Source organism: Syngnathus floridae, chromosome 1 (genome assembly GCF_059516105.1).
Source record: "Syngnathus floridae isolate MCC-2025c chromosome 1, RoL_Sflo_1.0, whole genome shotgun sequence".
NCBI classification, from domain to species: domain Eukaryota; kingdom Metazoa; phylum Chordata; class Actinopteri; order Syngnathiformes; family Syngnathidae; genus Syngnathus; species Syngnathus floridae.
The window spans coordinates 20,657,420-20,676,888 of record NC_142413.1 but is presented as its reverse complement, the minus strand read 5'-3'; the positions used below and the strand labels follow the sequence as shown (position 1 = coordinate 20,676,888).

The 19,469-nt window shown below is 41.6% G+C and overlaps 1 protein-coding gene and 1 long non-coding RNA gene across 2 annotated transcripts in view; both read left to right on the top strand.

Annotated features, from left to right (window-relative positions):
* Positions 1-2,839: 2,839 nt before the first annotated feature.
* The window catches only part of LOC148404537 (ATP-binding cassette sub-family C member 5), a 31,818-nt gene continuing 15,188 nt past the window's right edge, over positions 2,840-19,469 (top strand). Inside the window, exons 1-14 of the mRNA XM_088385132.1 lie at positions 2,840-3,156; positions 5,472-5,652; positions 6,580-6,735; positions 11,604-11,751; positions 12,424-12,657; positions 13,506-13,679; positions 13,967-14,114; positions 15,939-16,087; positions 16,248-16,355; positions 17,491-17,844; positions 18,656-18,727; positions 18,810-18,934; positions 19,006-19,078; positions 19,214-19,417. Coding sequence (XP_088241258.1) covers positions 5,480-5,652; positions 6,580-6,735; positions 11,604-11,751; positions 12,424-12,657; positions 13,506-13,679; positions 13,967-14,114; positions 15,939-16,087; positions 16,248-16,355; positions 17,491-17,844; positions 18,656-18,727; positions 18,810-18,934; positions 19,006-19,078; positions 19,214-19,417 — 2,118 coding nt within the window. The 5' untranslated portion in view covers positions 2,840-3,156; positions 5,472-5,479. The remainder of the gene's footprint in view (positions 3,157-5,471; positions 5,653-6,579; positions 6,736-11,603; positions 11,752-12,423; positions 12,658-13,505; positions 13,680-13,966; positions 14,115-15,938; positions 16,088-16,247; positions 16,356-17,490; positions 17,845-18,655; positions 18,728-18,809; positions 18,935-19,005; positions 19,079-19,213; positions 19,418-19,469) is intronic.
* Positions 6,741-8,975, top strand: LOC148404538 (uncharacterized). Its single transcript, XR_015860417.1, has 3 exons — positions 6,741-6,802; positions 8,828-8,866; positions 8,946-8,975. It is a non-coding gene; the product is annotated as an uncharacterized LOC148404538 (long non-coding RNA).

Here is a 19,469-nt window from a genome sequence, read left to right as displayed (position 1 = left end):
TTATGTCTCACCATTAGAGAGGGAGAAGTGAGTGTCAGATGTTAAACGTCACACCCTGATTCAGTTTTCTAGCTGTGTTAGGGCTTTGATAACACCTCCTAAGGCATAAGAAATGTCTCATCTATAAGTGGGAAAATGCCACCTTTAAACTGTGGAAGGTACTGCAAAGATACTGCAAAATACTGTGTCTTATACAGCTCCAATTTTATCTCTAAATGTCAAGAATGACAAACTTTTGTCTTTTTGTATACTTAACAATGCCACGAAACAAAGCCGAAAAATGCCAGCTTGGAAAGATAGGGTAAAAAGGTCCTCCAGAGATTCTACAAAATATATGCTTTATCTGCTTTGAAGCTGTAAGTGTAAAGGCAAACTTAAAATTATTGTGTGTTCACATGGAACATATGTGACTAGTATGTGCTAGTAGTGCTAAACTGAAGTGTCCAGAGCTAAGCTGCACCAGCAAGCCAAGCTAAGCATGTGTGTTTTAATATTTGTCTATTACTGTGCACTCAGTCTTCTGAAAAATCCAAATGATAGCTTGGTGCGTCGACAGCGCCTCCTATTGTGTATTACTTGTACTACGGTGAGCGTTTCCTCACATCCTGCGCAAAAGTTACCCAGGGTTGTTGCACGCGGACTACACAGCATTTCCACATCTTTCTGCAATCATCCTTTGTGGCAAAGATGTCACAATCAGTCAATGTCTTTGTCTTACACAAGACCAAAAACGTTCTGTGTAGTGGACTTCTTTGTCCATTTGCTGACATGTATATTTTCGTGCTTTGTGGAAAAAAACAACAACAGGTCATTACATTTTACCCTTTATTCTAAGAGGAGATGTTGACAAGGTTTACACATTTGCTTTTTTAATAGATCCAGTCGGTTAGGTTTAGTGCATTTTATTTTCACTTTACTGGGAATACTTGGTTTAAATTCTACCAGGCTAACAGAGACTAAAAATAACAAGCCTGCATGTGATTCTCTGCAACACACAGTAGTCTGTCGTTCAATTTCATGCTCTTGCTTTTAATCGACTACTTTACGCTTATTTTATGATAATTTTACAATAACATTAGAATACGTACATTCAAATTCGGATGGTACACAGGCTGAAACAAATACTATTGACAGAAAAAAATTGTGTTGTTGCTATGGTGACACACCCAGGCAGTCAGATCAGGTGATAGACATAGCCATTGCATCATATTCCATTCATTTGCCTTAAAAGACTGGTTGCTTTCTCAATTTGCATTGGGTCATTGTCCACCTGCACTGTGAAGTGCCTGTGGAGCAAGTTCTGAAGTGTTTGGCTGAATGAGCAAAACATATTGCTCGAAACACTTCAGAAGTCATCCTACTGCTTTTGTCAGCAGTCATATCATCAATAAATTGGTTTGGAAACGTATATCTTTGAATTACTTGTAAATAACAGATTGGATTTTTTGTAAGATTGGCAATATTTCTCTTACTGAATTGTGAATCGTGGGCTATTTTCTAAACAGGCTATATATGTTAATCTTGTAAATACATTTACAAATAAATTAATACAAAGTTGCTCTCCCATTGAATTGGGACTTTTTTTCAGAGATGTAAAGTCAAACCAGCATTGTTTTTTTTTCACTCATGTTGCACTTATTTGTATTATGTGCAAAGTGTGTTTTTATTCTACTCATGGTGATTATTATTTGATTTGTGCTATGAGAGAAAATGCTCGAAATAAGTTTCATAATTGTAAAAACTGCTTTACTGCTTACACTAGAAATGTTGGAGTTGCACATAATGGTATCATGTGGGGTTCGCTTCCGCCCTTTCATTTTTATCACATTGCATGTAAGCTGAAATCTCCCCGTATTTGTGAGTTCACAAAACCTTGAAAATCTATCTCGTCCCAAGCCTGCTAATTTTCTCTGAGCTGATCCACTGGTGGTACAAAAACAAGAAACGCTGAGGTAGGGGAAAATTAACAAACCAAACATGGTGACATCAGTAGACAAATGCATATTACGCCTCACAGTGCAGAGGAGGTGGGTTTGATTCCGGCCCCTGCCTTCCTGTGTGGTTTGGACGTTCTCCCCGTGCTTGCGCGGGTTTTCTCTGGGTACTCCGGTTTCAATTTCTAAATACATGCATGGTAGGCATTAGTAGGCCGACTGAACACTCCAAATTTCCCGTAGGTGTGAGTGTGAATGGTTGTTAGCCTATGTGTGCCCTGCGGCTGGGAGAGGCTCCAGCACACCGGCAACCCTCCGTGAGGGCAAGCAGTTAAGAAAATGGATGGATGGATGGATGGATGGATGGATGGATGGATGGATGGATGGATGGATGGATGGATGGATGGATGGATGGATGGATGGATGGATGGATGGATGGATGGATGGATGGATGGATGGATGGATGAATGGATGGATGGATGGATGGATGGATGGATGGATGGATGGATGGATGGATGGATGGATGTTATTGGTCGTGTGTGTGTTTCTAGTGCTCCCGGCATGTTTAGTTTATTGTGGTTACTGCTAAAACTTTGAATGTTTGTATGTTTGCAGAGCTCATACATCTCTGTCAGTGCACAGTTTCTGCCATTGTGGAGTGTATTTCTTCAACATTTATTCTCTATGGCTGCTTCACAATTGATCGATCGGTTGAGCACTAGGCGGTGGGAAACAAATCAAATCGCATTTTGACCCGGCCCCCTCCCCTTCCCCTCGCGCTGGTGATTACGTAGCCCCCTCGTCGCGACTCCGCCCTCTTTGTGTCCAGCTTGCACTTCCTCATTCGCGTGACGTTGAAAGCCGTCACCAATTGGCTGACACTCTGTGACGTTGGAGTGATGTCGGGAATTCCTCTCCCAGCGGAGCTCCGATAGTCGGTGAAGCGGAGCTTTGTAAGGAAGTGGCACGTACTGTATCCACGTGAGACGGGCGGATAAGTTGATAATGTTTTCCAGGCCGCTCTCCCATCCTCCCGCATCAGACGCCGCAGCCTTTTTCTCTGCCTGCACCTTCAGTGAGCCGGAAGATGAGTTTCAGTGTGCTCCCCTCGCGTCTCTGAGCAAAAAGCTAGTAAACTAGCAAACATGGTCATTCTCATTCGCATTGGATGCGCGTAAACATAACATCTGAGAAGTGTGACCCCAGCCAGCCCAATATTCACGTAAGTGTGTTGACATTTTCACTTTGTTTTAGTGACTAATTGTGACAAAACAGTCTAAGAATACAAGCTCCTTTATTGTGAGACAAGGTCAATGTGAGACTCCTGTTGTAAACTAACAAATTGGACATTTATTTCTACCAAAAATGACACAAACTGCTCAGTTTGTTAAAAACACAAAATTACTGATTACAAAATCATGCTGGTAAAGTTTTGTGTCAGTGACCTTTTTTCTTACCTGATGATGCATTTTTCTTCCCAAATGCATCATAGGTGCATTGCATTTTCTCTTGACTTAGGGCAAAATTCTCATCTGTTAATTCCAGAGTGCATTATGAGCAAGAAACAGACATTCACACTCACATTACACCAATGGACAATTTCTAAAGTTTTTAAACCTTTATTGCGCCATGGCACATATTTTACATGAGAAAAATGTCACTGTATGCCACCAAACAAAAACTGTGGGAATCACATTAATTGTTGTGCCTGCAGACAAGTTGGGAATCACTGACTCTTCATTGAAACTAACATGTTGTTGCATTGTGGGAGGAAGTCAGAATGCCCGGGAAAAAAATGCACGCAATTAAGATTAATATGTTCTTTTCGTAAGTTCTGTACTTTGACAGTGTTTGAATCATTTGTTTACAAGGTCCATGTCATTTACTGAGATGAGCATTTGTTGTTATCTCGGCGCAGCATGAATTTATCTGCGCTTTTCGTCAGGCGAGCGAGGGGCCTTGCTTTTTTTCTTCAGGCTATCGCGACTGCAATGAATGGCCTTTTGAAAATAGACATGGCCTTTTGAAGATAGACATTGAAAAACTGTTCATATGACTGGTCAACATGGAAAATATAAGGTGTTCTTCACGAAGCTCCAATCGCACTGTTCACACGTGCACTACAATTGGAAGTGTGTTGTGTGTATATATATAAAAAAACAAAAAAGCTCTGTATTGAGTATTATGGTCTGAAATCTTTTTCTCTCAAAAATCTAATTTCCGATTTTATTTTTCATCTATACTTGTCAAAACAATTAACAGTAAGGACAATATTAAAATTGCGGCTTGCCTCTATTTTTTATTGATTTCTTTTGCCCCTTCTGGGATTTGCTTTATTCCTCCCGATACCAAATGATGTAAGCAGAATCTTTAGCCATTAAACATTTAACATTTTCAAGAATCTATTTTATCATACTGAATCATTCGCCAGGCAAAGCGACCAGGGCATTGTAGCTTGGAAGCAGTTCCTTGGGTCAAAAGTTTTCAACATGTTGATAAAGCGCCACTTTTGCAACATGGAAATGGGAACTACGGCTTCGCGTGATTGGTACCATGATTGCCTTCCAACAGGATCCTTTTTGGTAAAACAAAAAACAATCTAAGAATTATTCAGTTCATGTTGTCTTTTTCTTAGTGAGAAGTGAACTTGCAAGTCTCTTTTTGTAAAATAGCATAGACAAGGGGGGGTTAAAAGTTGACAACACGGTTTTTAAAAATACGCTAATTCTCTCTGTTCACTTCCATGTTGTTAGTGTAAGCAATGCATGTCAGCAAGGTACCAGTTTGAACTATGGGTATCATTAAAATATATATATATATATATATATATATATATATATATATATATATATATATATATATATATATATATATATATATATATATATATATATATATATATATTGTACTTTACAAATGAGTTGGAATTAATCAACCAATAGCTAAGCAATAAAATCGATCAATGTACTTGAAACAACAAACTTAAAATGACCCGCCACCCTCATTTGAGACAAAGATTCCCCAGCCATTACACAAGAAGCTCAGATGTCCACCCAAGAGCTGAAGACGGCTTTAAATAGATAAGCGCTTAAATTGCGCGCCAATGAGCCATTGTGACCCTTGACCAAGGTGATTCCTCAAAGTCTCCAGCCTGACTCAGCACAACACGTCTCGAGGCTCAAAGGAAAAGCAGAACCCGTGAAATTCTCTTCTATTTCTAAAATGTGAACGTGAGCAAAAAATGTCTGCGAACTGAAGTTAAGCCCTGGTTTATTCCGCACTTCTCAGTGCTTTCGGTAGTGTTCGCAATAATTAGCTCTTTAGATTATCTTGAGAAAATCTGCCTCAGCGGTTTTGATTTTCAGATAATTATTTGCATGATTATGCAAGCCCAAATGCCAGAAAGTCACATGAATCATGGCAATCACAACATGCTAATTTACGATTAAATAAAATGAACAGCAAATTGCCCAAAAAGAGTCATGCAGATACATAGAAACTGTCTTCATCATGTTGCTGTCCTTTCCATTTCCATAGGGTCCGCCATGTTTCCCGACGCCTTAGAAGCGGCCGGGCGGATGGACGGCCTGTCCATGGCCTCCCTCCAGCCCGAGGAAGAGGAGGAGGAAGCAGAGGTGGTTGTGGAGAGAGGGCCGAAAAAACGCGGCCGCTACCGGAAAAGCATACAGCTACTGAAGCCCTTCAGGATAACACAAAAGTAAAAGATGGCATTTTATTGTAATGGTCTTTCAGTACTCGTCATGGTGTGGAAACAAGAGGAACCTAAAAACATGTTCAAACATGGGCAAATATTAAGTTATATGAACAGTCATATCAATGTAAAAAGAAGTTATAAACACGATACTTTAATATACCAAAAATTAACCAAATAACAGAAACGTATTTAAAAAAAACATTGTCGGTAAAGAGACTTAAAAAAGGGCTTTTAAAAACGGATATCCCAAAAATGAAAAAACTAAAATAACTAAATTACTCAAACTATTGAAATTTAAACTACAATGAAGCATTTTTGAAAGAATCAACAAAGAAACCCCCAACAAAAGCAAGACCATTATAATCCTGACTTGACACTAAAATAATGTAAAACTACTCACTGTTGGAAGATTACTAAAGCTCACTGATACCCTGTGTAGCGTCACAAGAAGCCAAAGAAAAAGCAAAACACACTTGTGGAGCTAATCTTCTCGAACCGTAAAATGAGCTGATGTTACACTTTTGACTTTGGACGTTCCTACTGGCTAAATGCAAACAAAAAGATAGTGCTGAATATGTTACAGTAGTGCTACAGGGTGCAAGTTAATGGCACAAATACAGACAGATTCTCTTTTAAGCACACATAAACTAGAGACGTGCTTGCTTGCCTCCTGGCCGTTAGCGTAGTGCAGGAAGCGGTGATAACAAATGGAATCTTATCCCCGAGTAGCAGACAGCTGTGCGCGTTTGAGTACTGTATGCTAAGTGATAAACAAGCCGTGAGCTGCTCTTTGGTGCTCAAACATTGCGGGCAAGATTCACCTTGCCTCTACTCAATTGCGTTCTTCAAACGCCAAGATAGGTCAAGCCTCCGACTGCCACAACCTTGTGGTCGTCTTAGCCACCACATGCCATTGGTTTTGTTTTTCAGACACCAGCACCCGGTGGACAACGCCGGGTTCTTCTCTTTCATGACGCTGCACTGGCTCTCGCCGCTGGTCGTGAGAGCCTACAAGACGTCCAGCTTGTCCATAAATGACGTGTGGGGGCTGTCCTGCCATGAAGCCTCCGAAATCAACTGCCAAAGGTGAGCTCAGTGTGTGACCTAACGCGAAATGCTGACACAAGAGTGTGATGGTGGAAATGATCCACAGGTAAACTCAAAGACGATTTGCAGAAGAAAAGTCACACAATTATATGCGCCAACAATTATATCAGGGGTGCTCAAACTTTTTCAGCTTACGAGCTACTTTTAAAATGACCAAGTCACAAAGATCTACCCACTACAATAAATAAATAAATAATATAGTGCATGTATTTTTGTAACGCACTTAGAAAATGACATTGTGAGAAAAAAGTCCAACTCCCATTCCGTATGAAAGTGATACGTTTTTGGCTTCTTACTTGGTCCAGCAACCCCACTCATTTTTGATGGTCATAAACTTTGTTTTGTTTAAAAGAAAACAGCGAGTGCGTGCGTTGATTAGCTTATAAACTTTGGCGGTTTGTGTGTGCGCGGCCGTTAAACATGCTGTGGTGAGGGGTTGTAGTCACTGTCTATTGTGCATGTGCGGTTCACTGTGATTGCCTCCCGACAGGCCTACCTGTATGTCAATCAAGCGATGGGCTGGATTCTAGCATACAGCATTTTTTTATTTTTTTTAACGTCATGCGATCTACCAGTAGTAGCTTGGCGACCGACTGGTCGATCGCGATCGACGTATTGAGCACCCCTGAATTATATAAAGTCAAAGTCAGCTAATGATTGATATTCTGACGCAGCAAGGCAAAGTTGTGCTTATCATGTTTGCCTGACAGTCGGGAGGTTCTGGGTTTGAATGTCGCCTCGTGCCATCCTGTGTGGAGTTTGCATGCTGTCCCTCGAATTATAAAATCCATCCTGAAAGGAACAACGGTATTGACATACTAAGTTTGCCAGCCTGTAGATGGCAAGCCACACAGAGATTGTTCAAGAATCGACTTGTGTCATTCAGATACAAAAGAAGTAAAATAGTATTTTGCCACGCAATGGAGCCACTTCCCAACCCCCAGTAAAGTTGCTGAGTAGTTATTGTGTAATCATTCGTACAAACAAAGGGCTTCTATAACAAGATTGCATTCCGTGGCAGAGCTGATTGGGATCAACATTAAGCAAAGCTGCTTTAAGAGAGCACCAGAATAAAACCCGGAATGGCATAACGAGTTCCCATTTACTAGTAGAATTCAATTCTAAATTGTTACGGGAAGACTAAGGCGGAAATTATTTAGTTTCCATTCCCAGTGTATCACTGCTGAGATGAAGGGGCCATCCACACCAGGCCTCTTGTCTCTCACACTCATATCTCAGTTGGATTATTTTTTTATTTATTTTCCCCTCATCTTTCAACAAATATTGGAGCAAGCGCTCTTGTGCTCTTTCAGCTGTACCTGTGAGTGAGATGAAGGCGACACTAGTGCTGGTCAAATATTGACACGAGTGAGTGAGTGAGTGAGTGAGTGAGTGAGTGAGTGAGTGAGTGAGTGAGTGAGTGAGTGAGTGAGTGAGTGAGTGAGTGAGTGAGTGAGTGAGTGAGTGAGTGAGTGAGTGAGTGAGTGAGTGAGAGAGAGAGAGACAGAGAGACAGAGAGACAGAGAGACAGAGAGACAGAGAGAGAGTGGAAAGATTCACACTGTTTGTGTCCGTGCCTGTTTGCACTCTGCGTGCTTCGTTTGACACCGCGACTTTTAATCGATGGACATCCAGTTATATCTTTGGCACGGGTTGTTCTCGGCATGGCGGGCAGTTTAAGAATAACACCGATTACAGATTAGCAACAGAGTTAGCGGCAGACTTTGGTGGCTATGTTATTAACTGCTCAGCGTTTAATGCGCTGCGTTAATCGCTGTCATGCGATGTCATGTGAAGAGTACCGTTACCACGGCCTTGCAAATAAGATGAGAGTACCTGTTGAACTGCAGCAGAAGGGAAAACAGATTAACAGTATCCAATTTGAAGAATGAGCCAGTCGCACTAAACCAAACTTCATACTCAAATATGCTGGCGAGTTTTGCTTACTCACTTACTTGGTAGCTGTGAATTTTTACCAAATTGGGTTACTCCTACGTAAGGTTGAAATCATTATTTTGAACACCATGCTATCATTCTTTTCTTATTTGTACCTTTTGTTGTTTTCTGGAAGACAGTTCTGCCTGGCACTTAATGTCACTGGCATAGAAAGGTGAATAAATACACATTAGTAAAAAATGAACAATCAATGCCAATTAATTGAAATTGCTCACCAAACCTTTTGCACCTAGAGATATACGGACCACAAGATTAACTTTTTCTTATATTGCAAGAGCCATTGGGGCTCCAGCGTATGATAACCAGTAAGTGTGGAGTCTTACCACACAAATTATTAAAGGTTAAATACAATCTTGTGGTTGCCCCACAATTTTTTTCATTTTCTGGCAAACTTCAACATGTCTGTTTCTAGTGTACCACGCTTCTCGCCCCAAGTCAGCTGGAATAGGCTCCAGCTCATCTGACTTGTTAAAGCCAGTTCTTGCCGTTTCCATTAATTTTGTTTTGAATTCCAGTTTCACTTGACACTAATTATAATGTACTCATAGTATTTTCTTATTTCTATAAAGTAATTTACACCTTCTGCAGAAAATGGTCATAATTTTTAACGTGCAACCATTTTATTTTATGCTATATTGTAAATATAAATTTAGTCATCCAAAACAAAGCATTATTATCTCTGTAAGAGCAAAATTTCAATGTAGCGTACTTAATGTGGTGTGCGGTGAATTTAACACCCAACCAGCACTGAGCTCACATTCTCAGGGTTGGCCGATGATGGTATGCCGGAGCGCTGCAGCAAGCAGGGATTTAGTGTGTGTTGCCATAGTAGGAACAGTTACGCAACTCAGATGCACAGCAGAGACGATGGCGAGATGGTGGAGAAGGGAAAAAACTCACCCTGGGAGAGTTGACACTTGCCGGTGCCCAGTGAGGTGCGAATCTTCAATGCCATGTCTGAGCCAAAGCGCCTCTCAAAACAGCAGCTTGGCTGTCGACTGCTGGGAACGTTTCTTTTCAATCATCCCTGCGTGGATACCAGTATGTGGCTCTTCTGCATTCAGAGTATTGTAATCAAGAGTATTAACAATTTACATCAAAGGGCAATAATAGTAGAGTTTAGATAGCCAACCACAGTTGCGAACAAACTAGATGCCACTTGTCATTCATTTTGAGGTCCCAATACCTTTATCAGTATTAACTATTCTGTACAATGTTATGAAGGAGAAGTCATCCCCAAAATTTTCTTTACAATTATGTTCTATGCAGCCCCACTAGTCTAAACAGGGCAATGACGGCATTCCAATTAATATTGCGTTTGGGGGCAGCCATTTTGGCACTTGCAGTCATCTGAAAATGACATCACAGTTGCTCAGGGTTCAGGTAACGACCAATCTCAGCTCAGCTGGCAAACACCACATAAGCAAACTCAGAAAACAGACCAACGTCACATGACAAAAATCAGACAACATCTGACGCATGATTGATCGGTAACTGAGCCCCAAGCAACTCTGACGTCCTTTTCAGTTGACAGCAAGTGGCAAAATGTCCGCTAATGAGATGGATAAAAACGGGTGGATTTTGCTGCATAATTCACATTCCATAAACACAACACTAATTCGAATGCCTGCCGAGTTTATTCTAGTGGGCGGGCACGCCTTCTTTACGTATTGTAAAGAAAATGTTGGGGTTGACTTTGGTTTGAGTAACATTTTAACATCCCTAACTGTTAAGTCCGGACTAGTACCCATCTGTGGTGGCATCACAAAAAAGGAGAAACAACGCACATCTTGGGTATCGCTGAACTGAAGTCTCATGACATAAGGCTTCCTATCCTGCTAATCTGCTAACAGTAGTAGCCACTAATCCGTTGAAGAAAGTCATTTCTTCAGTGTGGCGCTTACAAATATGTATGTAGTTTCAAAGTTGCAAAGCTGCATTTTACACCTGGAAGTGGCTTCTTAGTCTTTATCATTTTTTAATTCAAATTGCATTCCTCGGGCTAAAATCAATACATTGGGTGCCATGCGGCTACTGACACCGCAACATCCTTTAGTCCTTTTGAGTTTTTTGACATCAAGTAGTAATTATCAGGCTACAGAAGAGTTGTCTTGGTTTAATGTTCTCTGCCTTTGATTGGTTTTTAATAAAGTCGTTAGGGCGTAAATTACTCTCTGCGGCAGCCTGGCAGTTGCTGCTTGAGAAGAGTCATTAGTAACCTGGCCAACATGATATTCCACACATTTTTACAGAGCATTATACGGCAATACGAGTGCATTAGACACGTCTTTAATACGTTCTTTCAAAATCTTAATTACATGCTACATCATTCATGCAAGTCTGATTTTTACGTGTGTGTTAACCTGATGTTAATTGCAGCCTAATTGCTGGTATTTTTCTTGTGTGATTGCCATTAAAGTTAACCCAGATTTGCTCCCTACTGTGCTCACTGGCAAGAAAGTTCACATTTTTTTAAGCAAAACATAACTTAATGTCTGGAAATTAAAAGGGATAAGATGAAAACAGGACAAGGCAAACTAAGAACCATGGTGAAAACATTTAATCTGTTCCAGCACCAGGACCAATTGCCAATCGGTATGTAAAAAAACATTGACATAAAAATTGGCCAGCTTTTGCTTTTTAGCCTGTTCCACATGTGTCACCACTCAGTATATGGCAGTTATTGTCTTTGTATTGTAGAATATATTACTGATGGTGACTAGATAAAAATATACTGCTACTAAGTAAAGCTGCTTGAACATTGGAGCCACCAATTTCCATGATACATATTGGAAAAATGTTTCTGCTGTAAGAACATGGAGTGGATGTGCCATTGATCATTGATGGTAAAAATAACTACTAACTGTGTGTGATTGTTCTGTGTGTTCCAGGCTTGAATCGCTGTGGCACGACGAACTAAAAACACGAGGGCGTGAAGGGGCGTCCCTGACGAGAGTCTTTATGAGATTCTGCCAAACCCGAATGCTGGTAGCCATCTTTGCCCTCCTCCTCACAATGGTGGCAGGCTTTGTCGGGCCCGTGAGTACCTCCCGAATCCGCTTCTCCCTTGACACTGCCGATCAGGCGAGCTGAGCATGCCTTCCAGGTTCTTTTTTGTTTCCTCAAGTTGGTGTTTTCTCCCCCTGAACTATTCCATTTTACGGAGCTCTAGATTTTGAAGTGACAACATACTGGCAGATTACAAAGCCTGTAGAAAGTGAAACCTCGATTTCCTCAGATCCTCAGCCATGCTTTGCTCATGCCGTTCTTTTCCCTTCCAAATGCATGACAAGGTGTACTTTACCTCCAGCCTGTCTTTAGGTCACACAAGTAGACAATGAAATAGCCCTGAAGCTAACATAGATATCAGTCTCCGCTGTGTTTCAAAAATGCAATAATATAATCTTATTTATTTCACGTGTAATTTGTAAACTGTGGTTTTTGGCCCACTCAACTAATAGCCCTGGGTTTTTAGTTTTAAAACAATGACTCATTTGTCTGTTTTTGACGGAACACATGCTGACAAGATTTTTCTGAATGTATTCCCCATTAGTTTATTACTCATTACATTTTGCTGAGAATAATATCATTTATTAAAACCATTTTCATATCAGGTGATAATGTCTGATAGTGTTCACACATCCTTGACTATGTAACTTATATTGTATTCTCTGGGACTATTATTTTACCTTCTCCATTCCTGTTTCCCAGGCACTACTGGTTCGAGCCCTACTGGAATATTCCCAGAGCTCCGAACGCTGCGTGAAATACGGCCTCTGCTTGGTTGGCGGGATCTTTGCTATGGAACTGATGCGCTCCTGGTCTCTGGCGCTCATGTGGGCCGTCAACTATCGCACAGCAGCTCGCCTCCGCGGGGCGGCTCTCACGTTCGCCTTCAACAGGATCCTCCGCCTACGCAGCACCAAAGACATCAGTCCCGGGGAGGTAAGGTGGAATCACTGAATTGTACCTCTCAGCAGAGCACCACAGGAAGATGATTGAGGCAGATTTAATTTCTACCCTTATTAAGTTTCATTGCCTGTGAGAACAGAGAGGTGTCTAAACCTTAGAAGAGCCCTCACATAACATTGGCATTTGGGAATATGGAAAAACTTATTTTCCAATATTACGTTGCACTTTGGCAAGAGCTGTACTAGTCTTCTGCACAAATGCAATGGCTGCAAGGAGGCCCAAATAAATCCCATATTAATTAATCAGGCAATGTTTTCACACAAGTGTGTCAGAGGTTAACCAGTCTAATATCAATACATAAAAAAACGTTTGTGTTTTGCTTTTGACAAGAAGCAGATAAGTAAAAGAAACAATAACCTCACGGCAGTATAACTTTATTAAACAGGTACATAGAGGAGGATGACAAATACTTTTTTTTTTCTTAGTTTTCCTCACTGCAGATGATGTAATGCTGGCCCTGCAAAGTGGGCATACACCCCACAGACCCATTAGTTTTGCAGCAGTCAAGTGGGTGCTTTTAAAAATAGATTGAAGATGCTTTTAATAATTTATTTTTTTTATTTATTTATAATAGTAATAATGCATGTAATGAATTGATTTCTATAATGATCAGGAGTTTTTGAAAAAGAAAGAAATACAATGGCATCCACCACACATCACAGCAGAGCGCAGAATCTAGATGAAATCCACCCAAATCCTGTCACCACCTGTGCCACAAATTGGACCTGGTTTTAGCTCATATAAAGTGTAGTCTGCTTTCTGTCAACAATGACGGTCTTGGGTATTGTTGGTTTTAATGTTCCACTGTGTTCCTTCTCCAGCTAATCAACATCTGCTCCAGTGATGGCCAGCGTCTCTATGAGGCCGTCTCTGTGGGCTGCCTGCTGGCTGGGGGGCCCCTGGTGGGCATCCTTGGTCTGACCTACACCATTTACTTCCTAGGTCCCACCGCTTTAATTGGATCAGCCATTTTCATCATCTTCTATCCCGCTATGGTGGGTTGAAGTTATCATCTCATTTCTAAATAGTTTGCTTTGTAGAAACCATCTCATTTTATCCTGTGCATCGAACTGTAACAAATATTGCAATCAATCTGTAGTTACTTTCCCAATTGCACTCAGGCTCAGCTACCATTGGTATTGATGTAAAAGCCATTCATCCGTCCAGGCCCTGTTGGAGGGCCTGCAATGCAGCCTAATGTGATTGTGTCTGCTTTCATTTCCTCTCCCATTTCTTATTTTTCTTGTCATTGTTGCCCCACGCTCTCTTCCCGTCTGGACAGATGCTCGCGTCAAGGCTGACAGCATATTTCCGCAAAAAGTGTGTGGTGGTAACTGACCAGCGCGTGAGGCTGATGAACGAGATCCTGAGCAGCATGAAGTTCATCAAGATGTATTGTTGGGAAGATGCCTTTGCGCAGAACATTCACAGTGAGTTCCCTCTCATGGTACACCAATGATTTCCAGCTTGTGGCCAGAAACGCAAAGTCATGCTGTCGCATGCTAATGAGGCTTGGCGTCAACCCATTTTAGTAGCTGTCCCTGAAGGTCCCGACTAACGTAAATTTACCACCTGGAAAAGAAAGTCATATGCTCTTAAATGGACTGGTAAAATAATCCCAACCATAAATCCATTTTCATTAGCTCGGTTAAGTAATCTGTCCCTGTGCTGCCCGCTATCCGAAAGGCCAATTTGAATCCCTTGGCCCCAAGGTTAATTTGCAAGGTGTTTTGAGCCTTACGATACAGAGAATGTCTGTTGAGGCCGCCCTACTTGCGCATGAATTATTAGTGACGGCCTTTTCTCACCAGGACCTTTGCTGTAGGTTGTTGATAAGGATCATTCTCCCCATTTAAGTGCTATTCTCAATTAGCCTTTTGGGGCTTGTTTTAGCACTGTCCTGTAATTACTGGTTCAAATTATGATTAATCAGATTTACAAGATACCTCAGTCCACAGGGTTAAAGTGTCATGAAGTCATGAAGATCACCTTGTGTTTGGTGATGCTGGAAAAGCACGTTTAAGGAAATACGCTATTGTGACTTTTGGATATATAGACCGAGCAGAAGCAGGACAGAAATAATTGATTTAGATTTGCCAGGATTTTTTTTGAGGGACCTTTAAAATAATTTTAATAATTATTAATAATTTAATAATTTTAACTATTTTGGTCCACTTGTGTGTCCAGCAGTGTGTCTACAGATACATAAAACTTTATATATAATAACCACACTCAAGCCCACTCACTTTCAAACGGAAGACTCCTTGAAAGACTGCTTGAAAGACAGTTGTGTCAAGAAAGGCAGTTGTGTTAGCAAAGGATATGGAGAGAGACTTGTTGGTTGCACAGATAACGTAACCCAACAATGATAGCTTTTAATGAGCAGCATATACTTGATTGCTCAGTAAAATTGTCGACGCAGTAGGGGTCGAGGGGGTATTTGTTTTGGCAATGTGTCCACTGCATGTGCTGCACATGTAAATCCACACACTCATTAAAAAAAGTGTAATTCAGGGCCTTGCTGATGAAATGCTAACTCCACAAGGGAAAATACAATCCATACTGTCTTTGTGAGTGATCACATTTTCCCGTAGTCATTGTGTTAAGGAAACCTGCACTCACTATTGGCAACAGCAGTGTATTATGCATGTGAGAACTGAGACTGCTCTATGACTCAGCAGCTGCAGGTAAGTAAGAGGGAACCTGCACGGGAATGATTCCAAACCAAAGTGAATTAAGCGACAGAATGGGACCATATGGCCCTTTGTTTCGTTTTACCCGGGGGACTTTTATTATCCAATTTAATATTAAATTTACATTCTAAGCTCAAGCTCACTTGCATGAAAGAAGGCCACCCCTCCCAAAAAAAGGAGGGGGGGGGGTGAAAGGGGTGCAATAATTCTTTATGTTTGTGGTACTACCAAGTGTGATGAAGATAAGTGGGAACTGTTTGAAATTATGGAGGAAAAAAAGTACACGTATCCTTTCAGTTTGAACTTGCCTTAAACTTAGTCACTGACAGTGTAGTGGTTCAATCGCATTGACTTCAACGATGGCAAATTAAGCTGAGTTCTGTGATGGTGCTGATTATTATTGTCTGGATACCCTTTGAGTGACAGTTGACCAGTCCAGGGTGTAGTTCACCTATAGCAGGTTTCAGGCTCCCGCACTCCCACGACCCTGAACGTGATAAAATTATAGAAAATGGATTCATGACTTGATGGCCTAAACATTCCTGTCTGTCTTGTCAACAGAGGTGAGGTTAGAGGAGAGGGGGATACTGGAAAAAGCTGGTCTCATCCAGAGCCTCACAGTTGGTGTGGCTCCTATCGTTGTGGTGATAGCCAGCGTGTGCACGTTCACCCTGCACATGGCCCTGGGCTATGACCTTACTGCAGCAGAGGTATTTGCACACAGGCCATATTAGTAAGTCTCATACGCTCACCAATTAGATACACATGCACAAACTAAAGAGCTGTTTCCAAAGGTGTAGTAACTGTTAGTGATGACATGAGCTTGCCCCAGGAGAGGATCAACAGAATAACTGATTTTTCCACGCATAGGCATTCACTGTGGTTACCGTTTTCAACTCCATGACCTTCGCCCTGAAGGTCACGCCCCTGGCAGTCAGGTCCCTGTCAGAGGGCGCTGTGGCAGTGAAGAGATTCCAGGTGAGAAATACTCGGGAATTACCAATTTGTATTTAAAGCGCCCCTCTAGAAACTCCCACTTACATCCAGTCCCCCACCACACCTGTGTTAACAAATATTTTGCAAAAGTCACATGTTAGTGGCACATATTTTCACACAGACAGCAAGGGTTAAGTAAGCAAAAGCACCAAGAGGACATTCTGTTTATCTGCAGTTTCATGGCGAAGACACAGTGTGCCTGTTGGTGTTGAAAATAGAGTGGAACGTGTCAACTTAGTAATCTTTGAATCCAGAATTTAGCACATTCCTGCCTCGCCGCTTTGAGGTTCAGGGTTTGAATCTCTTCTTCCCTTGTAGTGTATTTCTTATTGTGCTTTGTCACATATTCACAAAATATGCATGTTGGGCTGTACTCAAAATTAAGTTCCCATATGTAGGTGCGAATGTGAATCTGAAGTTTTTTTTTGTCTATATGAGCCCTGTGATTGGGTGGTAACCAATCTTGGGTGCACCTCACTCACACAAAAGATGGGCTCCAGCTCAGAGCTAGTGGGGCAACTGAGGGGGGGGAGTGTAGAAACGTTCTCGGGATCTCCAGAAGCAAGAGATCTGGATATTTCTTTTGGGGAGAGAGGGTTCAATTTTTTGCAGTCCCCCCTGAGATACACTTGGCCACCCTATGGGCATGCCACCCCCAAGGAAGAAATCCTAGTGCTGCCAGTGTTCCAGCTGACTAGCAACCATGATAAGGGCTTTTTAGAAAATGGATAGATGTATAGTTACTAAACAGTAAAATGTTTCATACATTTACAGTTACTAAATATTTAGTATACCTTTTGGTATTAAACGTCCCAAATCCTTGTTTTTGATGAACACTGAGCCTATTATGCCAGTTAATTGTGGTCATGATGGTGGTACTTTAATGGGCAAATATTTTTTTCAGATGATACTTGCTCTAAAATGTTTTTGAACCTGAGTCAACATGCAATTTTGCTGCTTTTTGAGGTCTTAAATAAATCAGCCCCCTAATGATAACACCAGTTTTACCTCAACCTATTCATAATGCTCTTGAAATCTCCATATTAGACGGATGATTGATGAAGAAAAATTCCCTGCATATGGATCATAAGTCATCTAAGCTCTACTGTCTCCACAGAGACTTTTTACGATGGAGACCCGACAAGCTGTGTTGATCAAAATGCAAGACCCTTGCAATGCGGTGGAATTCCAGGACGCCACACTGGCGTGGGAAAAAGCGCGAACCCCGGCAACCAAGCCTAACCCACCCCCCAAGAAGCAGTGTGGGGGGATGAAACGTATGCTGCGGCGGGAGAGGCTCAGCCTCTACATCGCCACGGATGACAGCAAAGAACACAAGGAGAACCTCAACGCCCTGAGTCTCCTCACCAACATGGAGCAGGAGAGTCCACAAAGTACCATCTCCTCCACGAAAAGCATCCGGCCTCCACTACACAAGACGCTGTACCGTATTGACCTGCGTATTAAGAGGGTATGAGAACCACCTTCAAAGAGATGTCCTCATTTCGTGTCAAACTCATTTTCATCATAGGTCACATAATTGATATGGTTGCGCTCAGGGGGGCAGTTGAAACCAAACTGCCCCTGGCGTGTAACGGTATGCCAAAAAACACCTTAAAAACTTGAAGCCATGGTTTCGTGGCACAGTGAGGGAAAACTGTTCTTCAATGCTTAGTTTCAGCATACAGACATAGGAAACAGTAAAAATTTGTACAGTATAAATATTTTTACTGTCAAACCTTTATACTGTCTTTTGTTATTACGTTGGCTTATCCCAAGAGACCGATAGTGGCTGCTGAAGTGTTGCGTTGGTACTGGGCCTTGGCGATTATTAGAAAAGAATAATAATCATGATTATTTTGCCTTACACTGATTTCGTGTTTAATAAAAACAATTATTCATTGATTTGAAAACTGTTCTTCAACTAACAAAACTCAACTACTCAAAGCTACCATCATACCATCAATTTTCTGATAGCTTGTCAATGGGACCTTACATTGATTTTAGCATTAGCACCGATGGTATTTTTCAAAGTGTTTAAATATATAGTGCGTCTAATTTTTGTTGTGTGTTAAGTGTTATAGTAAACACGTCACATGCTAGCCGCACAAGCAACACAGCGCAGTCAGGGTACCCTCATAACTTCCGGAGCTTGCAAACACCGAGCGCAATTTGGCACGTTAATCATTTTTCTTCGTTTATAACAGTTTTATGATTGAGGAAAGTCCAAATTGTGATTTAAAAGTTTTGTGTCACCAATGTTGTTCCTGTTGGCTGTCTAGGGTTCATTGGTCGGGATCTGTGGTGGTGTTGGAAGTGGGAAGAGTTCTCTTCTCACAGCACTACTGGGACAAGTATGAGCCGAATGCCGGAATTGTATCTATAGCAAGTAGTCCTTCAATCTTTTTATTCGATGATCTGCACCGTGCGTCACAGATGACCCTTTTAGAAGGAAACGTCGCGGCCAGTGGAGGCTTCGCTTTTGTGTCCCAACAAGCTTGGATCCTCAATGACTCCCTGAAAGAAAACATCCTCTTTGGGAAGGAGTTTGAGCAAAACAAGTAAATTATGATTACGTGCGTCAGCAGCAGACAAAGTGATCACAAATTTAACTTTGTTGATTCCTCTTCAGATATGATACTGTTTTGGAGGCATGCTGCCTCCTCCCAGATCTTGCAGAGCTGCCTTATGGAGACATGACAGAGGTATTGCTAAGTCCCTTTTCGGTCTGCTGCCTTTTGTGCCGCAAAATGAAATTACCCCCAAAAACCAGAAGAAGCAGTTCCGATTCAAACTGGAGTGCAACAGCATCAAGAGGATTGACTTTTCTTTCTTTGCAGATAGGAGAAAGAGGAGCAAATCTGAGCGGGGGTCAGCGTCAGAGAGTGAACCTGGCCCGGGCGCTCTACAGCGAGCGCCCCATACTCCTCCTGGATGACCCTCTCAGCGCTGTAGACGCGTGCGTGGGTGCTCACATCTTCAAAAAAGCAATACTGGCAGCGGCCAAAGGCAAGACTGTGCTCTTTGTGACCCACCAGCTGCAGGTGAGGAAGAGGCAACCTGCACGGGAATGATTCCAAACCAAATTTAATTGAA